We start from the raw sequence: 21958 nt of genomic DNA, 5'->3' as shown, positions 1-21958 counted from the left end.
TACCTGAAGTGTGCGGAGCACTAACCCACGCTGGCTCCATCTGCAGCTTGGCAGCACTTGACTGCCAGGACCTTGTCAGTCACTGCCTGCGCCTTGCTTATGTCTGGGGTGTGAGTGTTTGGGGTGCTTGCTCATGTGTGTGACCTAGAGAGAGATCTCTGTGCTGCAGGCGAGTCCTCTATGATAATGGAGATAGAACTCCAGAGCCAAGTGCTGGACGCCATCAACTATGTCCTGTACGACCAGCTCAAGTTCAAAGGGAACCGCATGGACTACTACAATGCCTTGAACCTCTACATGCACCAGGTGGGTGTGGCTGCAGTGGGGGAAGGCATGAAGTCCCCCATAGCCGTAGAATCTGCAGCGTTCGCTGCGTGCTAATCACGTAGACGCCCTCCACTGCCTAACCCTGCAAGTGCGCGCGCACACGGGATCAGATAGTGTTGGGGACAGTGTGTGACCTAACGTTGGGAAAGGGTGGGGCCTGTAGGTTCTGTGCCCTCGCCTACCCACCTGCAGATATTGATTGGTGCCCTGGGAGGCTGTGCTCCTGCTCCCCTGCAGGTAGACAAAGGCGACTGACTGTGTGCACAGGCGTACAGCCTTTGGGCTCATCTCTGATGGGATGGACTTTCCTTTTCTTGCTGGCAGACACTGCTGTTGTCTCTTCTGTGTTTCAGTGAAGTCCGTTTTTCCTCTACTGCAGGATAGTATTGTGGGTTAGGTCTGCTAAAGGATGACTTTTGGAAGCAAACCCTGCACCAAGAAATGGGCATCTCTGTAGCCCAGTTTGCTCAGTCCATGATGGTGAATGCTGAACTGTGCAAACCTGCCTCTGTTGGCCTGGAATCTTCTGGTCCAGCCACATCAGCCACACACCTTTGATGTCCATTTTCTTGTCTGTCCTGTTCTCTGTAACTTACAGTTTCTGTTGTCATCTCTTATACTTTTTTACACGCTTGCTTTCTGGTGGGAAGAAGCTGGCAGGCTGCCTGTAAATGCCTGTCAGTGAGTCAGTCCATGTTCTCAAGCAGGCAGTGTGGTCCGTGTGCTTAGTACTGTCTCACTGGGTGAAAGGGCACAGGCAGTTGGAGTTTTGAAGGTGGCTGTCCACTCCTTGCCAGCTTCATTTCCTATTTTGAGATAGGCTCTCACTCAGTAGCCCAGGCTGATCTTGGACTCTGTCCTCCTACCTCAGACTCCCAAGTACTGGGATTATATACATGGACCACAGAAGACCTGGCTTCTGTGATTTTAATGTCACAAGAGAGTATTGTTTTTTAAATATTTTAAAAGCTTGAAGATTCATGTGTGTGGGGTTGCTAAGCGGTAGAATGCTTCCCCAGTGTACACGGAGCTCCAGCTCCCATGCCTGGCCCTGCAAACATAAAAGGCAAAAGCAAGAAATTGGAGGTGTGTGGGGAGCAGAGGCTTAGGGGGCAGAGTGGAGAATTTGATGCCAGTCTGGGCTTTGTAAGGAGACCCTGTCTCGAGGCTAGGGGGCCAAACAGTTTTCTGGCTGTGAGAAAAAGCCAACGGCCTAGATATGGTCCCTGATCTAAATAGAGACCTGGAAGCCAGCATGGGATGCCAGCCCCTGACCCTCCTGAACCTGCAACTTCCCTCCCTCAGGTATTGACTCGCAGAACGGGAATCCCCATCAGCATGTCTCTGCTCTACCTGACCATCGCCCGGCAGCTGGGCGTCCCTCTGGAGCCTGTCAACTTCCCAAGCCACTTCCTGCTGAGGTGGTGCCAAGGCGCAGAAGGGTGAGCTAACTGCGATGTTTAACGGGTGCTGAGGAACCAGGTTCTGGCATTAAGTTGGGCGTGACCAAGCAGGTGTCTGCTTCTGAGGATTGAGTTATACAGTGGTGCTGTGCTGTGGTTACGCTGGGCCCTGTGTGGCAGGTGACGAGCACTACTCCGGATCTTTCTGTATTTCTCACGAAGGCATGTGAGTCTGCAGTTGTCTCAAGCCAAAGGTCTCGTGGCTCTCAAGGTCCCATAGTTTGAACATCTATCCGATCAAAGGATTCTTTCTTTTTCACTCAGCCATAAAACATCTCCCTCCTCCCACACTTGTGCCTCAGCTTGGGAGAGAGGAGCAGGATGGGCAGCCTACAGCCTGGCCAGATGGGGCTGCTTGTGGGGTCTGTTTCAGGTTGGGTCCCCTTGTTCCCCAGGTCCCCTAAGGGGTGTCGTCCCTAGGGAGAACAGCTGGTCTCCATGTAGGGAGAAAACTCGTCCCCAGTATCCTGTCCGGGAGAGTGGGATGTGCAGTCCCTGAGTTTCAATACCAGATAGGACTCAAACCTTTGTAAATGCTGGCAGGGAGAGTTCAAGGCCAACCTCCAGTGTGCATGTGTGACACACATGCACACACACACACACTTAAACTCTATAGTCTTTCTCTTGCTTTATGGAAAAGAAGTACAGCCAACTGCATCTGCCCTTCCAGTTTAAGAAGAAAGGTGTTCCTTAAGAAAAGTTATTTTCAGCCCAGCCTCCCTCCCCTCCTTGTGTGTCTGTAAGACACCCACCCATGTGACATCCACTAAGGGTCCTGCATAATCTGAGCATTTTTGGCTCTTTTCACTTCTAACATAAGGTCTATGCTACCCAGGCTGTCCTCGAACTTGGAATCCTCCTGCTTGAGCCCCGTGTCCTGAGCACTATTGTTATAGGGCTGAGCACTACCCAGGCCCAAACAGTGCAGTAACCTGTTAGTACAGCGAGGCAGCCCGCAGTCAGGGGGAGCCCTTTACTCCCGAATTCAGGCCGGTGGCAGAAACAAACCCAGAGAATTAGAAAAGACTGGGGCACCAGGGACCATGCTGGCATGCATACAGGCCATATTAGCAGTGACATGCACCATGCGCACAGGCCTTCCCAGCAGCTGGACTCCACCCTCCTGTCTGTGCTGTACTCTGCACCCTCACCCCGGCCACTCAAGACCCCCCATCCAGATCCTCAGCCTGCTTTCACTGTTCTCAGCTTTTGCTCCTCCATACAGAGTGAGAGCCAGTTTATCTGTTCCTTACAGTCCTGTGTGGGAGGCACTGGGAGGTTGAGGCAAGAGTTTGTGGCCAGCCTGGGCTACGTCTAACCTTGTATCAAACATGAAGACAAAAATTCTGCTTGGATACTGCCTGGCGCTAGAAGCTGCTCTGGCTGGTTCTGGGGTCTTCTGGCACTGGTGTAAAGATCTGCAGCCTCCTGTCTATGACAGCCTGGGAGTCCAGCAGGAACTTGTTCACCCATACACATGGCCTGCTAAGGTTATTCTGAGCTACCAAGCCTTTTGTCCCTAGCTGCGACTGGTACGTATGTATAGGCCTGGCTGTCAGCACCAGGAGGACGGGTCTTGAGTGCGATGGTTTGGAGCTCTGTGCTCAGAGTCTGGACAGTGCTGTTTTGTCTTTTCTAGCTTATTATGTTGGCTTCGTACTCTGTTGACTGCAAAGCAGAAACAGAAAGCAGATCCTTTTGCCTGGAATGGTTTTTGTTTTTTAACTGTGTGTGTGTGTGTGTGTGTGTGTGTGTGTGTGTGTGTGTGTGTGTACACAGAAGTCAGAGGACAGCTGGTGTAAGAGTCAGTTTTTTCCTTCTATTGTTTGGGTCCCTGGGACCCCACTTGGGGCCTTGGACCTGGCAGTCAGCACCTTTACCCCTGAGACCCCGGCTTCTCCAGTTCACCCTTAAGCTTGCTGTGCGGGGTGACACCTTGCGTTGGTGTCATGAAAACCATGGTCTGCATTTCTAACTTTGTGAAGTGAGAGTTTATTTGGGGTTTGGATTTTTGGATATTGAGACAGGCCTCACTCTACAGCCCTAGGTGACCTGGAACTTGCAGTATAAGTCAAACAGGCCCCCAAATCACAGTGACCTGTCTGCCTCTGCCTCTGCCTCTGCACTGTGATTCAAGTCCATGCTACTAAGCTCAGCTACTTCTGCTAAGTTGTATTTACATGTAGGCAGTAGAATTTGTTTTTTCCAAAAATATATTGTTTATTATCTGTCCCTGGATTTTCACTTTTACTGTCTATGTAGGATCAGCTGTTTGGGTCTTGTTTGTGGGACTTGAGTTTTTTTGGTTTTTTGGGTTTTTTTAAAGATTTATTTATTATATGTAAGTACACTGTAGCTGTCTTCAGACACACCAGAAGAGGGCATCAGATCCCATTACAGATGGTTGTGAGCCACCATGTGGTTGCTGGGAATTGAACTCAGGACCTCTGGAAGAGCAGTCAGTGCTCTTAACCACTGAGCCATCTCTCCAGCCCTGGGACTTGAGTTTTTTATGTGTGCTGCAGATTGAACTCTGCCTTACTGCTAAGGTTCACCCATCCCCAGAATTGATCTTACGTGTTCATCTCTATGTTCTTGGGGCACAGACAGTCTGGGCATGTTTTAAAAACATCCTGGCACTTGGCCACGTGCTCATTTTGTCTATGTTTTATATTTGATGATTTCTTGTAGGAAGTTCTGGCCTCACAGCAAATGCCGTCAAGTCCCGTGCTCTTTTAGAACATTTATGTAAGTCTCAGGTCTTTGCCAAAAGTGCGCTATGAACGAGACTCAGGAAAGAAATCCGGCTGAGACAGTTAGCAGCCAAAGACAAAATGTTGTGTGATTGCAGTGGGCACCGGACCAGGATTGCTCAAAAGAAGCTGTCCCCACACAGCCACCCACCCATTCATGAGCCCTCAAGACCACTTGGCCACGCTGTGAGAATGTGTGAGCAGATCTGGGGTCATTGATCTCTAGGAGGCCAGCCTGGTGCTGTGTGTGCACAAAGGAGCTGTTGCACCATATGTTTTTCTAGGTCCTCCTAGGTCCAGGGCCCCATACAGGCAGCTGCTTAAGGCTCTGTTGTTCGAAGCCACCTTGGTCACTCCCCGTATCTTCCTGTCGGCGTCCTGGCTCAGGGCTGCAGGGCTCCAAGCAGCTGTCAGGCAGTGCGCTTCACTGCTGCCCTTGTTTGTTGATTAGGATGTGTGTGTCACAGCCTGTGTGTAGCATCAAGGACAGCTCGCTGCAGTCTGTTCTCTCCTCCCACACGGGTCCCAGGGATCAAAGTATCATCAGGCTGGACAGCAAGCACTTTTATCCACCGAGCTGTCTCTCTTGCCTTTCTGTTTAATACCAGTGCACCATGGTCACCACAGCCAGCCAAGGCTGTGTTAAGAATTGGGGTTGGAACTGGCAGAGGCCTGGATGATATTGGTGAAAACAGTTCAGTGCTCTGCCCTCCACCTCTGCCTGGAGCACCTCCTCCAGGGATCCTAACTGACTTACTGACTCTTCTTGGGCAGGGCAACCCTGGACATCTTCGACTACATCTACATAGATGCTTTTGGGAAGGGCAAGCAACTGACAGTGAAAGAGTGTGAGTACTTGATTGGCCAGCACGTGACGGCAGCTCTCTATGGCGTGGTGAACGTGAAGAAGGTGCTGCAGCGGATGGTGGGCAACCTGCTGAGCCTGGGCAAGAGGTGAGGCCCCAACTCCCACTGCTCCCCACAGCACGGACCGGGGTTCCGGGCCTCAACAAGAAGCGTGTGTCATGAGCTGGCCTGTGGTGACTGCTTCTGTGACACCTCTGTGCGTTCGTGCATGCCGAGCAGCCACCCCCAGTGATTGCAGTGGACTTCACTCAGCTTAAACCCTGGAGTCCCTCTTTGGAAGTCAGACTGTCTTAGAGTGGCAGATGGTGTCCTCCTGTCCAGGTCTTTGACCTCGGACCTTACCGTCCCGTAAGAGAACATGGTCTGAGGGTAACTTCACTCTATAGTGAAGGAAGTTAGACCTGGGAGATCAGTGGGGGTGGTGTGTAGCCTCCCCCATGCCTAACAAACAGCACCGTCGAGAACAGTCGGCAATTGGTGGCAGAATTGAGCAGACTGCAGAGGGGGTCACCTTCTGTCTGCATGTGTGTGCAGTTTGTCCACTCCCAAACCCCCAACTCCAGAACAGACACCTACTGCAAGTCCTGACCCCTGATCGACAGATCTACCACACTCGCTCTTACTGCGCAGTCCCTGTGAGTTTGGACACGCGTCCATCATTCCCACTCTGGGGAGCTTGGCTCCCCTTACAGCCTCCGCTTTGCTCCTCAGACATCTGTCTGTGCTGCTGAGGTGACTGCTCAGTGCGGGCAGGTGGGCCTTACATTCAGTGTGGATTCTCTTGAGAGCTTCACAGGGTTGAACAGGGGAGTCTGGGAATCAGAAACCTTGGGGTCTGCATCAGTTGCTTGTAGACTTCCGCTGGGAAGGCCACAGCCTGAGGCGAGGTTATTGGTTGTCCCCAGGGAAGGCATTGACCAGTCCTACCAGCTCCTCAGAGACTCCTTGGACCTGTACCTGGCGATGTACCCGGACCAGGTGCAGCTCCTGCTCCTGCAAGCCAGGCTCTACTTCCACCTGGGCATCTGGCCAGAGAAGGTAATTATCTTACTTTGCTGCTGGGCCCTGCCTAGAGAGGAGGCGCAGCTTGCACCAAGGCTCTTACCAGGTCGTCCTCCTGGTAACCAGGGCGTAAGTTCCGATCCGCTCCGTCTCCCAGCCCTGACCCACTAATTAAATGTTTCTCTGTCTTCTAAGAAGCATTGGCTCTACCACCAGGAGTGACTGTCGGTTCTGTGCCTCATCTCTGGGCACAAGACACAGCCTTTGTGCTGCTCACCCACTGCCACCCCACCATGCCCTCCTGGTCACCTGACTTGGCAAGGGGCGGCAGGACAGGTGCTCAGTGCTGGCTCTGCTGCAGCCGATGGACATGGGAAGATCTGGCTAAGGCCAGCCAGGCAGCTTTCTGTTCCACTTGAGGGTTCTGGATTTGCTAATGCCATAACCCTGTGACTGGCAGCAAGTGCTGTGGGGAGGGCACCCGTGGAACCCAGAACTGGCCTTGGGCACACTGAGTGCAGTTTCATGTTCGTGTGCAGGAGTTGTAACCCATTCCCCTCCTGTCCTGGGTCTGGAAAAAGGCCAGCAGTCATTTTGTTTAGAGCAGTCTGCAGAGGGCATTTGACTCTGAGCCTTGGCTGAGACATTTCCCAAAGAATGTGCAGTCTTTATATAGAAAGTAAATGCTCTGGGGGGGCTGCAGAGATGACCCAGCGGTTTCTCACTTGTAGAAGACTTGGGGCTCAGTTCTAGGGTGCATGTGACAGCTGTCAACCACCTGTAACTCCAGCTCCAGGGGATCCAATACCCCCCATATATACATAATTTAAAAATAAAATCTTTTAAAATGTATTTTAAAAAACAAAGTAAATGCTCTCATAAGTGATCAGTTACGGCCTAAGGATGTGCAGTACCACACAACATGGCAGTCCTGTATCCTCGGCCAAACAGACACACGCTCTGGAGTATGTGCCCTGGGAGCTGCCACCTGTCCAGCAGCCCAGGATTTAATCTCCGACTTCGCTCAGCCGGTCGTGTTTGTTGAGGGATTTCAGGATCATTCGGAAGGAGAGAGCAAAGGCCCCTTCACTGAGTTGTCCCAGTCAGAGTCTACAACTGAAGTACACCGTCTTGCTGCAGGGTCTCCTAGCTGTCCCCTTGCAGTCACCTTCCCAGTGTCACTCAAACCAGTACAAGTTTTCTTCTGCTGTGTGCTGCCTGCTGGGTGGACACAGGCCTTTTGTTCTGAGCTAGGACCCCTCCTCTAAGTTCTCAGTGGCCAGCTTAGGGATCAGCACCCTAGGATCACGAAAGTACTGCTTAGGGGTGCACATCATCACTACCTGGGCCTGCTCTCCAGAGGACGGCTGCTGGAGGTCAGAGGGTGAGCCATCCCAGAGAGCAGGGTGGGACCGCAGGCAGGCAGGCAGGCAGGCAGGCAGGCAGGCAGGCAGGCAGGCAGGCAGGCAGGAGGCCTCCCTCCCTCCCTCCTCCCTCCCTCGGGGAGGGTGTGCATGGGATGAGAGGAAGGTGATAACAGCTTGTGGGGGTGGAATGGGCCTTGTTTGTTAAAAGATCTGTTTCTGAGCAGAAACCTGCAGGTGCCTCACTTTCTGCTTTCTCTCTCTTGAGTTGGGAGACCTGGAAAGCCCAGGCCTCTTGGTCACTGTGACTGTGGTGGCCATGCTTATGAAAGTTCCTGCCTTTGCTGAAAACTCCCCTGTGTCCTCTCAGCTGCCCTGTGGCACTGTACTGTTGTTGCCAGTTTCCAAGTGCTGAAAGGCAAGAAGTTGCCTCTGCTCTAAGCCTACCCCAGGTATCGCCCTGAGGGTCACCGTGACTAACCATGACTAAGGAGAAAGCATGCTGTCAGAGCCAGGGTGGACTGTGACCCTTCTGCTTTCTCTGCAGTGTGGGAAACACCCCTCCCCCTCTCTGAAATGAGACTTAGCAGTCCTTAGCCCTATTGGGCTTGCCTGTGGCCACCACCTTAGCTACTCCCTGCCTGCACCTCACACTTTATCCACTGTGTAGACTGCCCACCTCCTGTCTTTGCTCCTGTATACTCCCCAAAGCATGAGCTCTTACTCCCAGCCCCCACCACCAACACCGCCCCTCCCCACTCTGGGCCCTGTTCTGGCCAGCAGCCTTTCTGTCGCTGTTGTAAGACCAGGAGGTGGCCTTGCCCTTTTCCCTCCTGCTTCTCTGCTGCTCCACCTGCCTCCTGGCCACCATTCCCAGGCTCCTTCCGACCCCTTTTCTAGAGTCTCCCTGCCAGACTTTACACATGGTTGCTCTTCAAGACTGCTCTACCCATGTATGGTCCCAAGGGCTACCTTCCTTCAGTGCCCCTGTTACACCTGAGCAGGGCAGGGGAAGACATGGCCCACTGACCTCTGCAGCCAGGATCTCACCAGGATAGACTGGTCCCTGAGTGCCTGCTGCCTTTGGATGCTTTTCTCCCTGGTCTCTGTGATCCTGTCCCTCCTGCCTGACCTTCCGTGTCCTACATCTGTCCCTGGTGCTCTACCACACTCGTGTGCCTCCCGTGCTCATGCAGCGCCTCTGCCGACCTCGAAGCTCCATTGCTGCTCCAGCCTCCTTCCACTCTGGGCCACATTCTACAGCCGGGGATATACTGTGCTCCCCACTAGTCGTTCTCTCTCTCACAGCACTGGTCTTAGCTTGTGGCAGCTGCTCAGAGATATCTGTGGGGAATGGTTGGGATACTGTAGTTCCTTTGGATGTAAGTGAAGGAGACTTCCAGCATTTACAGATTTCCTAACATGGGACCAACCAACATACTACTCTAGAAGTGGATGTTTAAGGCTTAGGCTACAGGCGCTGGGAGGAAGGCAGCGTATGTAGAGCTGGCCTATGACCACCCATCGAAGGCATCATTCTGTGACCTGTGTCAAGAGCTCCTGGCATGTCCAACTGGAGCCCCAGCAGAAAAACCAGCAGACAAATAAGCAAGGGGAGCCAAGAGCGCAGAGTGAGGCTTAGTGGTCAGGCAGGACTCGTGCACACAGGCTAGCGGACTGGCGAGCTTGGAGCTGCCTGCTGCAGGGGCCTGGCCACAGCCATCTGTGCTGCTGTATGGTCAGAGGACTGGCAAGCGGGCCTCCTTCAGCTCTCTCCCTGAGTGTGGGTTTATTTTGTTGTCATTGTTTTTATTTGGGTGGAACGTGGTTTGTTATTTTTTGTTTTTGAGGCCTGGTTATAGTATATAGCCCACACTGGCTCTTGGGATCCTACTTCCCAGTGTTGAGATTTAAGATGTAAGTCATTACATCTGGACAAGGCCTGCAGTGTTGGTTGGGGTCACGATGCCCACTGTCAGCACTCTCTTTGTAAATACACCAGGTCCAGGTCACATTTCCTTCTCCATGTCCCCTCGCCCTCAACCTCACACATCCATGCAATGGACCAGTACCTTCTGTCTAATAGTCTGATTATGGGCCACCATTGTGCCCTGAGGAGTTCATGTCTGGCTGTGTCGCTGTCCTGTTGGGTGGCTCTGGGAAAGATGAGGGCTGTATGCACAGTGGCAGAGGGGTCTCACTGGCAAGCACACACAAGGACAGCCATTGTTTCCGGCAGATCCATAGAGGCCCTCTGTCAAACAGGATGCTCTCAGCTACCAGGACAAATGCATGAGCATCCCCACCTTAGGGGATGTGGCTGGGGAGTGGCTCCTGATTTCTGTTGAAGCTGGCTTTGGAATATTTTTTGAGGTCCTGGCACTCTGCCTATTGTTCTTTATGTTAAGTTGCATCACAGTAATTAAGATGCTTCTATGGCGTTCTCCTACCACAGTGGTGGTTGGAACCATGGGCTGAGGGCATACCCAGGGCCACATCTTCGTTAATCCTCTGACCTCAGGCAGCATTTAAATTTTCTGAGCCAAATCCGTAGTGGCTGTCCCATGGCCAATAGAGAGAGACCTCTAATTCATCCCCAGGAAGCACCAGGGGCTGAGTCTACCGCTCTGGAAGGCAAGATCGGCTTCAGAAAAACTACGAAGGCTTTGTGGATCTGTTGTCCGTGAGACAGGAAGTAACTGAATCGTGAAGCAGCTGGAAGGCGAGCGGGGCTGCACGTAGATTGAGGTTGTCCGTCTTACTAAGCAGGTGCAACTCGGGGCTCAGCAGACTGGAGGCCAGGCTTGTCAGAGACTAGGGTGTGCTCCTGCATCTCAGTGTGTAGGTTCCAGGGTATACGTGTGCACACGCGCACACACACACACACACACACATACATACACACACACACTTTGCATGATGCCTGACGCTTGAGTAGCACTGCTGTGCACAGCAGACAGGTGGTGTGGGGTCAGCCCTGCTGCTAGCCTCAGCTCTGCACAGGTGATGCCTTCTAGAAGCTAAGCCAGGCCTCTCCCTCCAGTGACGTCAGCTTAGGAGAAGCCCATCCAGTTCCAGGACAGTTCTGCCAAGCGTCTGTTTGCCTTGGCTAAGGGGTCTCGGAATTTTCCCCTCTTAAAGCAAGAATGGCAGGATAGAATGGTTTCTGTACTTAAAAAAAAAAAAAAAAAGAAAGAAAGAAAAAAGAAAAATAGAAATTGGCCTTCTCGGCTCCTGTACCAACCAAGAATGATTGGCCCATTAAGAATCCTGGTCCGGGGCTGGAGAGATGGCTCAGCGGTTAAGAGCACCCGACTGCTCTTCCAGAGGTCATGAGTTCAATTCCCAGCAACCACATGGTGGCTCACAACCATCTGTAAAGAGATTTGATGCCCCCTTCTGGTGTATCTGAAGACAGCTACAGTGTACTTATATATATAATAAATAAAATAAATCTTTAAAAAAAAAAAAAAAAAGAATCCTGGTCCGTAAATGGCATGCTGTTGCCGGTCTTTGTCAGGCTATGTGGGTAGGTGTCGATCCACGCTTCGGAAAAGAAAAGGCCTGGCGAAAATATTATCTCCTAGTCTTTCTGTCTTGTCTTGAAGGTGCTTGACATCCTCCAGCACATCCAGACCCTCGACCCCGGGCAGCACGGGGCGGTGGGGTATCTAGTGCAGCACACGCTAGAGCACATTGAGCGCAAGAAGGAGGAGGTGGGCGTGGAGGTGAAGCTGCGCTCCGAGGAGAAGCACAGGGATGTCTGCTACTCCATCGGGCTCGTTATGAAGCACAAGAGGTGAGTACCTGCTCTTAGGCCTCCACGGCTAGCCTCAGACTACAGGCATGTGCCAGGGCCACGGCCACACCGCAGAGGAAAAATGGTCCCAGAGCCACACCCTGGTAACTCAGGTCATTTCACCGAGCACCCACCACGGGTGACACAGCAAGCTGGACCCGACCTGCACCCTGCTTCTGACTGAAGGGTCATGTCTCTCGTGGGCTCTAACTGCTCTGAAAGTTAGTGTAGGGTGCTGGGCTCAAGCCTAGGGACAGAGCGTGCTAGAAAAGCTCACTGAAGTGCAGCCGCAGGCCCTCCCCTCTCTCTCCCTTCCTCCCCTCCACCTCCAGTCAGGGTTGTCAGAGCTGCCCTGACCTATAGTTGTATACACATCTGTTCATCATTGCATGGTCTAACCCCAGAGCGGCGCTGTGGGTTCACGTCCCGCTGTCCCCACAGCATGCCCTGGAATGCACAGGCAGCCACAGGTGGCACTTGGTCTTAAGGGCTCCCTCACTGGCAAGGATGCTGCTCTGTCTCACCACACAGGCTTCCTCGCTGATGTGTGGCTGCTCCCCACCCCCGCCCCTGCATTGTCTGTGAGGCTATGCTGTCAGTGATTCCGTTAGGAGCTGTAGCCTCTGTTCATTTAGTGAACTCTCTTAACCCTTACGGAAATTGCCAAACCTATGTAAGTGAAAAGGAGAGGCCATGAGGCAGCTGAAGCTCCTAGTATCCCAGAACACCACGCCCTCTTCCTTCACCACCGCCTCCTCCTCTCCTTCCCCTCCTCCCTCTCCTCCCCCTCCTTCTCCTCCCCCTCCTCCCTATCTAGTGCTGCACACATTCACTGTAGCCACTCTGCAGGTCTTTCTGACGGAGAGGGAGGTCGTCACCACTCACTCTTGTACCCACATCTGACCACATGCAGTAAGCAGTTGCCTGGCTTCCTCCAAACCTGGGTGGGTCATGGAGGTTTTTGTGTGGTAGTTTGCTTAGGGTCCTTTGTTCACTTGGCTTTTTGTCATCTGATTCTTTCTGTCTTGGACCTCAAGTCACACAATGTTTAGTCAGATGCTGTGCCTCTGGGAGTCTGTTTTACTCTGAGATGACTGGGAGCATGGTCGGTCGCCTTTGACACTGGCCAACACTACTGTGTGTGTCTCACTCTGCTCAGAAGTTTCTTAAGCCAAGCATGGTAGTGCATAGCTTTTATCCAGTATTCAAGGGTCAGGCAGGCTAAGCTCTGAGTTTGAGGCTAGCCTGATCTACATAGTTCCAGGACAGTCAGAGCTCCACAGTGAAGACCGTCTCTACAAAATCAAACAACAACAACAGGTTATTCTTTTCCAGTGAAGTGCTCTGTTGACAGGGAGAGTTTGTGAGCTGGACAGGGTGTCTGAGGGATGACCGGACACAGGGTAAAAGCAGGTAATGGACAGAGGGTGTGAGAGCCCCAGCCAGTCTCCTGATGCCACTACTACTCTAAGGCTCCCTGGGAACTCACCGGCCATCTCCCCCGCCCACAGGTACGGCTACAACTGTGTGATCTACGGCTGGGACCCCACGTGCATGATGGGGCACGAGTGGATCCGAAACATGAATGTGCACAGTCTGCCTCACGGCCACCATCAGCCCTTCTACAATGTGCTGGTGGAGGACGGCTCCTGCAGATACGCAGCTCAAGGTAAAGTCCTGGCTGGCCATGCTGTGGGCAGAGCTCACCAGTGTGTTCTGAGGTGGCAGCTGTCCATGGGAGGTCACACGTAGGTACATAAACATATTCTTGTTCTAGAGCTGCTCCTGACTCTCAGCTTGTCACTGTCCACACCAGTGGACTCCTGACTTCTGTCTCCCGGGCCTGGCTTCTAGCAGTACTGGCCTGAAGTCGCCCTCATGTGGCCACAAGTGGAAACTGCAACCCCCAGCACAATCCTTGTATGTTTGGTGATTGGGAAGTCCTAAGCTGGGGATAGGTGGAGCTGACAGCAAAGACTACTTAGTGGGCCTGCCTCTTCTTTGTCTGTGTCCCTTACAGCTTTTATCAGTACAGGGAATGTGAGCACTGGCATGATGGACAGGTGTACTCTTGTGGGCACCAAGTCTGCTCGGAACCCAGGCTCAGCCTCACACATATGCAAAGCCTGGAGCTGCAGAAGCCACCTCTACTTTGCTCTGCCTAAGAGGGTCTGAAGCGGGAGCTTGCTGATGGGCTGTGGCCTTAAGTGTCAGGCTTGCTCTGCCCCACGACAGAGAGAAAAATACCTAGGGTGGCTCAGGTGTCACGGTTTCAGAAGGCAGAAATAGTTCCCACATTCATGATCTTCCCATCTGAGGCCAAGAGGACCCATGCTGTCACCTCACCTCTGTGTGTTTCTGGGTAAGGGGAAAGTGCCGCCATGCTCCCTGGATGCTCAAGGGTCTCCCACAGCACAGTCTGAATCCAGGGAAATCAAAACTCTGCTTCTGAAGGGCAGGGTGATTAAAATTGCTCTGGGGCCTTGGTAGGTGACAGTGAGGGAGGCTTTCTGTCCTCAGCCACAGCTTACAGGTCCACGTGGCTGTACCAGGTACAGCGGTGGTCCGCCCTATGCTCAGTAGGTGTGAGCATCTTTAAATTCTTAGTTCGTTTGTTTGATGTACTTCAGAAAAGGAGCACTCAAGTTCTGAGTAGCTGGGGCCGGGAGAGTGCAGGGAAAGGAAGTATTTGGCCCGTTGGCCCAGGCACATGGGAAGTGGCTGTAATTATCTTGGCTTTTGCTGGTTTCTGATGGCCTTCCTGTCAGCCCCAGGATCATGAGGAGGGCTGCTGCTGGTGACTGTGTGGGGCAAGGGTGACAAAGGACTCTTCCCATAGCCACCTTCCTGGGCCAGCCTGTGTGACTCTGTGAAGTGTTGGTATGTGCTGGACTTCCAGCCTGGGCTCTCCCCATTGTCTTAGGTGTCCTCACACCCCACCCTGTCTGCTCCTGCAGGCAGACCACTCCACATGGTGCCTGTCTGCTTGGCTTTGTCTTGTCAGTGAATAGAGATGGTGGACTTTTTGCCAGCGTTTGAAGGAGCCTTGCAGGACCCTGCCTCATGGCACACTAGAGCGGCAGCAACACTAAACCACGTGGCTAACAGCTCTTGCTCCATCAGCTTCCTCATCGTCCAGTTGTCCCAGGACAGCCCTCAGCAGTGTGCCAGGCTCAGCCCCGCAGTCCCTGCTGCGGTTCACTCCCTCTGCAGAGCCTGGTGTTGGAGCACAGCTTCTCACTGTCTATTCCACGTCCTGCACCAGGACCTGGATGTTTTTAGGTCCAGGTGTTGGTTGTCCTGGTGGTCTGGCCTTCTAGCTTGGCTCACTGTCCTCGCCTCCACTACCTCTATGACCTGGCACTGCAGTCGCAGGCCTGATTACATGGGCATCGCTGCCCCACAGGCCACCCACCCAGAGCCCCTGGGGATTATGGCCCACTCAGGTGATGCTGAGTTCAGCCCTAGGTAACTTTCTTCAGTAATTATTAGGAAGTCCATGGGGCCACACTGTGTCCTGTGAATGTCGCTCCCCAGAGACCTGTGACACTGCAGTTTGCCCTAGCACTTGATACATGCTGACACAGGAGTGCTGTGCTTGAGGAGTGTCTGCCTCACCCGCTCAGTGACAGGAGATGCTTCTCCCTGTGCCTCCCTCCTCATTCCCACTCCCTGCCTGAGTCCTGATTCTCACTCCAGGGTGCTGTGGTCTCTGAGGACAGTTTGATGCTCACAGCCCATGGGCACAGGATGGAGACTTTGGCAAGCTAGATTTTTAATTTATTTTAGAAAAAATTACTATTATCGTGTGTGTGTGTGTGTGTGTGTGTGTGTGTGTGTGTGTGTGTGTGTGAGAGAGAGAGAGAGAGTGTGTGTGTGTGTGTGTGTGTGTGTGTGTGTGTGTGTGTCCCAAGCATGTGCTGGAGGCTGAGACCCTTTAAGGAGTTGGTTCTCCTCTCCCTTGGTATGGGACCTCTGGTAAGGCTTTATTTTGTGTTGAATTATGTGCATATGTGTGCGGGTGTACGTTGTGTGGATGTTTAGTGCAGTGTTTGCAGAGGCCGGCGACCTTGGTCTGCTGGAGCTGGAGTGATCCTGGCTGTGAGCTGCCCACACAGTTGCTGGAGCCAGACTTGGGTCCTCTGGGCAGTCTCAGGGGCCAACAAGCTATTTTTTTTCTTTTTTTAAAGATTTATTTATTTATTTTATTTTTTTATTTTTTTTTATTTTTTTATTTTTTGGAGCTGGGGACCGAACCCAGGGCCTTGTGCTTGCTAGGCAAGCGCTCTACCACTGAGCTAAATCCCCAACCCCTATTTATTTATTTTATGTACAGCATTCTGCCGGCATATGTGACTGCAGGCCAGAAGAGGGCACCAGATCCCATTACAGATGGTTGTGAGCCACCATGTGGTTGCTGGGAATTGAACTCAGGACCTCTGGAAGAGCAGTCAGTGCTCTTAACTGCTGAGCCATCTCTCCAGCCTAACAAGCTACATTTTTAAATGACTCCCTTAGGTTTCCCTTTGAGCATCTCTGGGTTAAGTTGTTTGTATTGTTTGTTTTACTTCAGATCTTATCCCTGAGTAGTGGCCATCAATAATGACTTTCTAGTCCTTAGCCCTCCAAAACATTTGTGGCATCTTTGACCCTCAGAATTGCGTGTGACACCTGCTCCCACCAGGGGGAGCACTGCACAGCACTCTGTTGGCTGCTGTCCCTTTGGGGCTGCTGCTGAGGTGACAGGGAGGTGTACAGGGAATGTTCCTCTGGGCGCCGGAGCCTGAGCCGTGCAGCAGTCCCCTTCCGTGACTCCTGTCACAGCCTATGCTGCTCTCCGCCGCAGCCCCACACCATCTGCTCTGCTGGCACATATGGTGCCAGGGTGAGGCTCCCCCGCAGTGTGGGTGGGGGATATAAAGTGGCAGTTGGTCATTTCAGGGGCCATGCGGCCTTCTCTTGTTTGGGTTCTGTGTGGTGAGGTGGGTGTTGACTGGCATGCAGGACGAGATGAGGGCCAGCTTGTGGTAGTCAGTTCTCCCCCCCAAGCTGAGGTCTTCAGTGCGGCTGGCAGCCAGTGTCTTTGCGCACTGACTCAGTTCAGTGGCCCAGCAGGCTTCAGTGGTAAGATCTCGAGCCTGCATTCTTCCGGGGGCCCCACCCCACAGTCCTATGACTAGAGACATCCACACTTGGACCAAGAGGTCTCCTCTGTTCAAACAGTGGAGAATGCAGGTAAATGCTCAGTGCACATTTGGTGTAGAGAGTGACAGAGATGAGCACCATATTCCAGGGACTTGTGTGCAGAATGTGCCTCTGTCCCCCAAAGTCGGGAGTGCCAGGCTAGGCGCCCACAGAGGACCCCAGGGGGTATCTCCCAGTGTGTGTCCACAGACTTTGAGGAAGCTACCAACGATATTAAATAGAAACCATGTTCCCCGGGTTGGGGATTTAGCTCAGTGGTAGAGCGCTTGCCTAGCAAACGCAAGGCCCTGGGTTCGGTCCCCAGCTCTGAAAAAAAGAAAAAAAAAGAAAAAAAAAGAAAAAAAAACAAAACCAAAAAACGAACACCATGTTCCCCTGAGAGCTGCAGTGCTGTGCTTCTTAGAGTACATTACTTCAGAGACATCAGGTGGCACATTCCCTCCAGATGCACGGCCCCTGGCCTCTTTATTCTCTTCTCTAGGCTCTGCTTAAGGGGAACAGCGGCGATCCCCACACGTGGGAGGCGGGAGAAGCGTTAGTTAGAATCCGGCTGGGGTACAGCCTGAGTGCAGCAAGCGCAGGCCTTGGGTTCAGTTCCCCAACACCACAGAGCAGACCTTACGTTCTCCTCTTTTGCCGCCCGAGGGCCAGCAGGCCAGCGTGCTGAGTCCAGCTAGAGAGGGGCCCAGGCAGCCAGACCCAGAGCGTGTACTGTCAGCTACCAGGTTCTGCCCACTGTTCTGCCTCTGCTTTCCAGAGCAGCCTCTTGTTAGAAACCGTATTCAGAAGCCTGCAGTAGCCATCTTTGTCGTCCCCACAAAGCTGTTTCCCCCTCCCCTTCCCCCAGGCATGCAGAGGCCACTGTTAGCACCTAGAGAGAGCATTATGGAGAGGGGGGATGAGCTGTGCAGGTACAGGGGTTCCTGTAAAGCAGTGTATCTCGCCTGAACAAGTGAATAGTGGGCAAGTAACTCCCTGTGGTGGGACCTGTACGCTGGGGTGCTCAGCACTACCCCTGAACCCCCCACTGCAGTCCAGAGCAGCTCCCAGAGCTACCACCAGAGATGCCTTCAGACTTTGGGGGTGTTAGCTTCCCTTGACCCCCCTGCACTAAACACATCAGCCTCAAAGCGGGGATCAAATTCCCATTAGAACTGAACTGGTTTCCTCACCTGTCCTGCCTACAGTTTGAGAGCAAGGGCCTTCTCTTGGAGGGCCTTAGAGGTCCACGCTCTCTTCTCTCCTGGTGGTTTCTGTGAGGTGAGGAGACTGGTGTGGCTGTGGGCAGGGTGGGCAGCTGGTGTAGGCCATTAAGCCCCTCCGTGCACACATATGTCCCCTCAGCTCTACACTGACTGGGTCTGACCCTCCTGTGAGTTGGGGCCAAGATGGCAGTGCACTGAGGCTGCCACTGGGCCTGGCCAGAGTTAGCCCCAGACCCAAAAGTACCCTGCAGCCTAGAATTGCTAGGGTTCCTGGTGTTTTCTCAGGTAGACACTGTCCCTGACCATGTGCCTCCCTCCTCCTCTGCAGTCAGGCCCCTGCCTCCACACTAATGTCTTGGTGAGCTGATGAATTCCTAACAGTGTGACTCCTCACAGGGGGCGTGTCCCTAACCCATTCTGAAGATGCTGTCCCAACAGTTTCCCCAGATCCTCCAGATTTGTGGTTAAAGGGGAAACGGTGGTTGGGACACACTACCTCACGTAGACAAGCGTCAGGGACAGCCTTAGCTCTAGGCCTCTGTGTGTCTGGGCTATCCTGTGTGCTGCTTCTGACAAGCCTTGCTCAGGGACCCACTTAAAAGTATTTCAGAGCAAGGTTGTGCCTGTGTCCCAGCCTGGGAACAAGTCCTGGGGATTCTGTGTGGTCAGCCACTCTCTTGGTAGGACCACAGCAATGGGGCCTTGTGGTCCCTTGTCCTCTGAGGCTGGGTCTTTTCTGTGTGTTAGCTAGGTCTGTCCCTTTCTCCATTGGCAAAGTCAACATAAGGAAGGACACAACCAGGCTCTCCTAGGGACCGAGCAGGGTGTGGGTGCAGCTGCAGTCACCAGCTAACCCAGGAGGTGTGGCCCAAGGGAGGACTGAGTTGGAGAACGGTTGTGTGGCAGGGGCTCCTCTGTGCACAGGGTGGCAGGTTTGAGACTCAAGACAAAGTGGTAGAGTGGCTCTGACACCTGTGCGATGGCGGGAGGTGTGGGTGAGGATTGTCTACCCTGTGTCCAGCTATCTGCGAAGCCAGACGAGGGGTGCGGAGAATGCTCCAGAAGTGCCACTGGGAGTCTTGGAGCCAAGCACCTCTCTGAAAATAGGAAGATATGTCTTCTGAGCAGAGCCACAGGGAAGGGGACCTGTGCCACCACTGTTGCCACCTCCCCATAGCTGCCACCTCTGCCTTTTCCTTCTTGAGTAATCACCTGTAACACCAGGACATCGCTGCTGGTAACTTTCTCTCTGTTTCAAAAGCTCCCCCGGAAGGGGCTGAGGAGAGCCACTGTGGGAGGCGAAATGCTAACAGCAGTGTCTGCTGCCTCTTTGCCAACAGAAAACCTGGAATACAACGTGGAGCCTCAGGAAATCTCGCACCCAGATGTGGGGCGCTACTTCTCGGAGTTCACGGGCACACACTACATCCCAAATGCAGAGCTGGAGATCCGGTACCCCGAGGACCTGGAGTTTGTGTATGAGACAGTGCAGAACATTTACAGTGCAAAGGAGGACACAGCCGAGTAGACTCAGGGGCTGTCACATGTGTGCTGCTGCTGCTGCCGCTGCCGCTGCCGCTGCCGCTGCCGCCTTCTGGGGAACAGACTCCTGAAGGACGCGTGCTGCCCCCCGGAGTCAGCACAGGACAGCCACTTCACCAGCAGCCCTGGCTGCCTCCCCGGTTTAGACGGTGTGTGTTCCTCCAGCCGCAGACAGCGCTGCTCTCCGCTACACTAGTGAATCAGTTGAAAGGCACCGTGTCCAGTGGCATGGCTCGTCTGCTTGTCCCGTGGTGACAGTGTGTGACATTCTGTCTTCATGAGGTCTCACCATCCACACTCTGTTCTCTCACCCCCTTCCCATCCCCGTCTCATCTACCTTGTGTCAGCGTCTCTTCCGATAGACGGTTGGGGGCCATGTTTCCTCATGTCTGGAACACAGGCCGCTGGGTCAGGGCCACCGCCCTCCACCTTATGTTAGGTTGTGCTCAGAGGAAGGCCTGGAGATGGTGTCGTCAGAGTGGTCAGTCCATGGTTTTTTTTTGCTAATACAGAAACACAGATTTCAAGTGTTCCTTTTTTTTTTTTTTTTTTTTTAATTTAAATTGAGAGGACAGTGTCTCCTTCCTTTCTCCCCCACTGGGTCTGTGCACATCTCTGCCTGTTGTGAGCTTCTGTCTCGTACATTGGTTCTCCGAGCAAATGTACAGCAATGGCCTTTCCGAGGGAAGTCCTCCACGTCCGAGTGCTGCTCCTTTTAGATGACTACTCCCTGTTTAACCCTAGGAATCTACTCCAGTATCATGAGTGGATCTTAAGGCGGTCATGGGTCCGCTTCAGCAGTGAGGCCTGCAGATCGAATGAAAATTCCTCTTAAAACTTGTACCTCCTGGTCCCCAAACCAAGAAAACAGGTCTCTTCCTCTGATCAGGAAAATGAACTGAAGAAGCCTAACCGGGAAGACAGACTTCCTGTTCCCTGTCACTCCTTTGAGTCACGGCCAGACCCTCCATTTTGAGAGTGTTGGGCTTATCGGAAGAGGAGTGCATGCTTTGGGCTTCAAGCTGCCAGTCTGAAGGCTCCAGGACACTGACTCCTGGATGAGGTCTAGCCTCAGGTCACCCCTGGCTTCTGCCTGATGCTGTCCATGAGTGTGAAAGGACCAAACCTTTACCAGACCCTAGTGGGTCCTCAGACAAGCGGTCCCATAGGTAATTACCCATTGGGCCAATGGCACTTCTGCCCTGCGTTTAAAATGCCATCATTCTAGTGAGTGGAGCTTTAGGGTCTGCCTGCCGGCCTCGCCTGCCTGCCTTCCGCATGTGAATCCTCATCCGGTCCAAGTGAGCACTCCCTCCATTGTCCTTCAGCAGCCCCAGGATGGCCGAGGGAGACCATCACTTAGGCAGTCTCTAGAAGGACAGGACGCTCGAGGCTTTTGCAGCTGCAGAGGTTCCTGCCCAGTCTGTGCCTCACCAGTCAGAACCAGTCAGAGGCGGGCTCGAACTTGCATTTGGAAATTTAACTACTCTGAGCATCTGCCTGAGGTTGGGGGATTTACACCTACTCATTGAAAGATGAGAGAACCAGCCCAGAGGACTCAGACCCTTGCATCCCAGTTGTAAGCAGCCGCGGAGCATGCTGGAAGTTTCCATTGCTGGGTTTCTGCTTTGGTTTCCTTTTTCCGTAGAGAGCCATCAAAGCTGAGCAGGATGGCTTCCCTCCCTGACCTGACTGTAAATAATGTACGTAGACTGTTTTTAAATGTGTTTCTTCACGAAGGCTTCGTTTGGCTGAGGGAGCCTCTATCACCCGTGTAAGTTGGCATTTGGGCACTTTCTATTTTTCTAAAAATGTGTTTTGGATCCTGTACTCTAATAAATCATAAGTTTCTTTTTAAAAATTTTTCCAAAAGTTTTCTCCATTTTCAAAAACCCTGTTATAAAAGTAGAACTTTCACAATGTTAAAATACTAAATATTTGGTTATAGCAACTTCTCTCCTAATGAATGCCAAGGGTCTTTTTTTTTTTTTTTTTTTTTTTGTACAACTAATAAACGTACTTACCGAGAGAAACCATGCCAGTGACCTGCCCGCTTCATTCAGCAGCAAGGGAGGACAAGGAAGGCAGGGTCTCTCTCCTGGACGAGGGGGAAGAAATAAAATAGCTGACCCTAGTTTCCTCTCAACACTGGACAAGTGTCTTACTGAGTGCAGACTTTCTGGACCCTGAGGACGACAGGAAGTGGAGGGACAGCCAGGACAGTGGGCTCTGTCGTCACTGGCAGTATGCTACCTGCGCTCCACTCCGTTCAGGCTGTGAGCACAGCCAGGTGACTCGGAATAAGCCCTCTGCACACCTGCAGCAGGAGAGGCCAGTCAGCCGGACATGCCGCCCTCAGTCAAGCCTGGAACTCGCCCAGCACACGCACGCACTCACATGCACACTGGAGAATGGCACCCCAAGTCCAGTG

At 52.8% G+C, this 21958-nt stretch overlaps 1 protein-coding gene across 2 annotated transcripts in view; it reads left to right on the top strand.

Annotated features, from left to right (window-relative positions):
* Fbxo21 (F-box protein 21) overlaps positions 1 to 21388 on the top strand; it is a 34118-nt gene extending 12730 nt beyond the window's left edge. The window contains exons 6-12 of one of the 2 annotated variants that reach the window (NM_001108338.3): positions 170 to 306; positions 1633 to 1769; positions 5318 to 5497; positions 6316 to 6448; positions 11385 to 11575; positions 13087 to 13244; positions 19326 to 21388. In NM_001108338.3, coding sequence (NP_001101808.2) covers positions 170 to 306; positions 1633 to 1769; positions 5318 to 5497; positions 6316 to 6448; positions 11385 to 11575; positions 13087 to 13244; positions 19326 to 19513 — 1124 coding nt within the window. In that variant the 3' untranslated portion in view covers positions 19514 to 21388. Of the gene's footprint in view, positions 1 to 169; positions 307 to 1632; positions 1770 to 5317; positions 5498 to 6315; positions 6449 to 11363; positions 11576 to 13086; positions 13245 to 19325 lie in introns of both variants that reach the window. The other variant, XM_039089601.2, reaches the window with a different exon arrangement.
* The last annotated feature ends 570 nt before the right edge of the window (positions 21389 to 21958 follow it).

The sequence above is a fragment of the Rattus norvegicus genome, chromosome 12 (genome assembly GCF_036323735.1).
Source record: "Rattus norvegicus strain BN/NHsdMcwi chromosome 12, GRCr8, whole genome shotgun sequence".
Taxonomy (NCBI): domain Eukaryota; kingdom Metazoa; phylum Chordata; class Mammalia; order Rodentia; family Muridae; genus Rattus; species Rattus norvegicus.
Note: the sequence above shows the minus strand (reverse complement) of the source record. Positions and strands in the feature narration are given on the sequence as shown.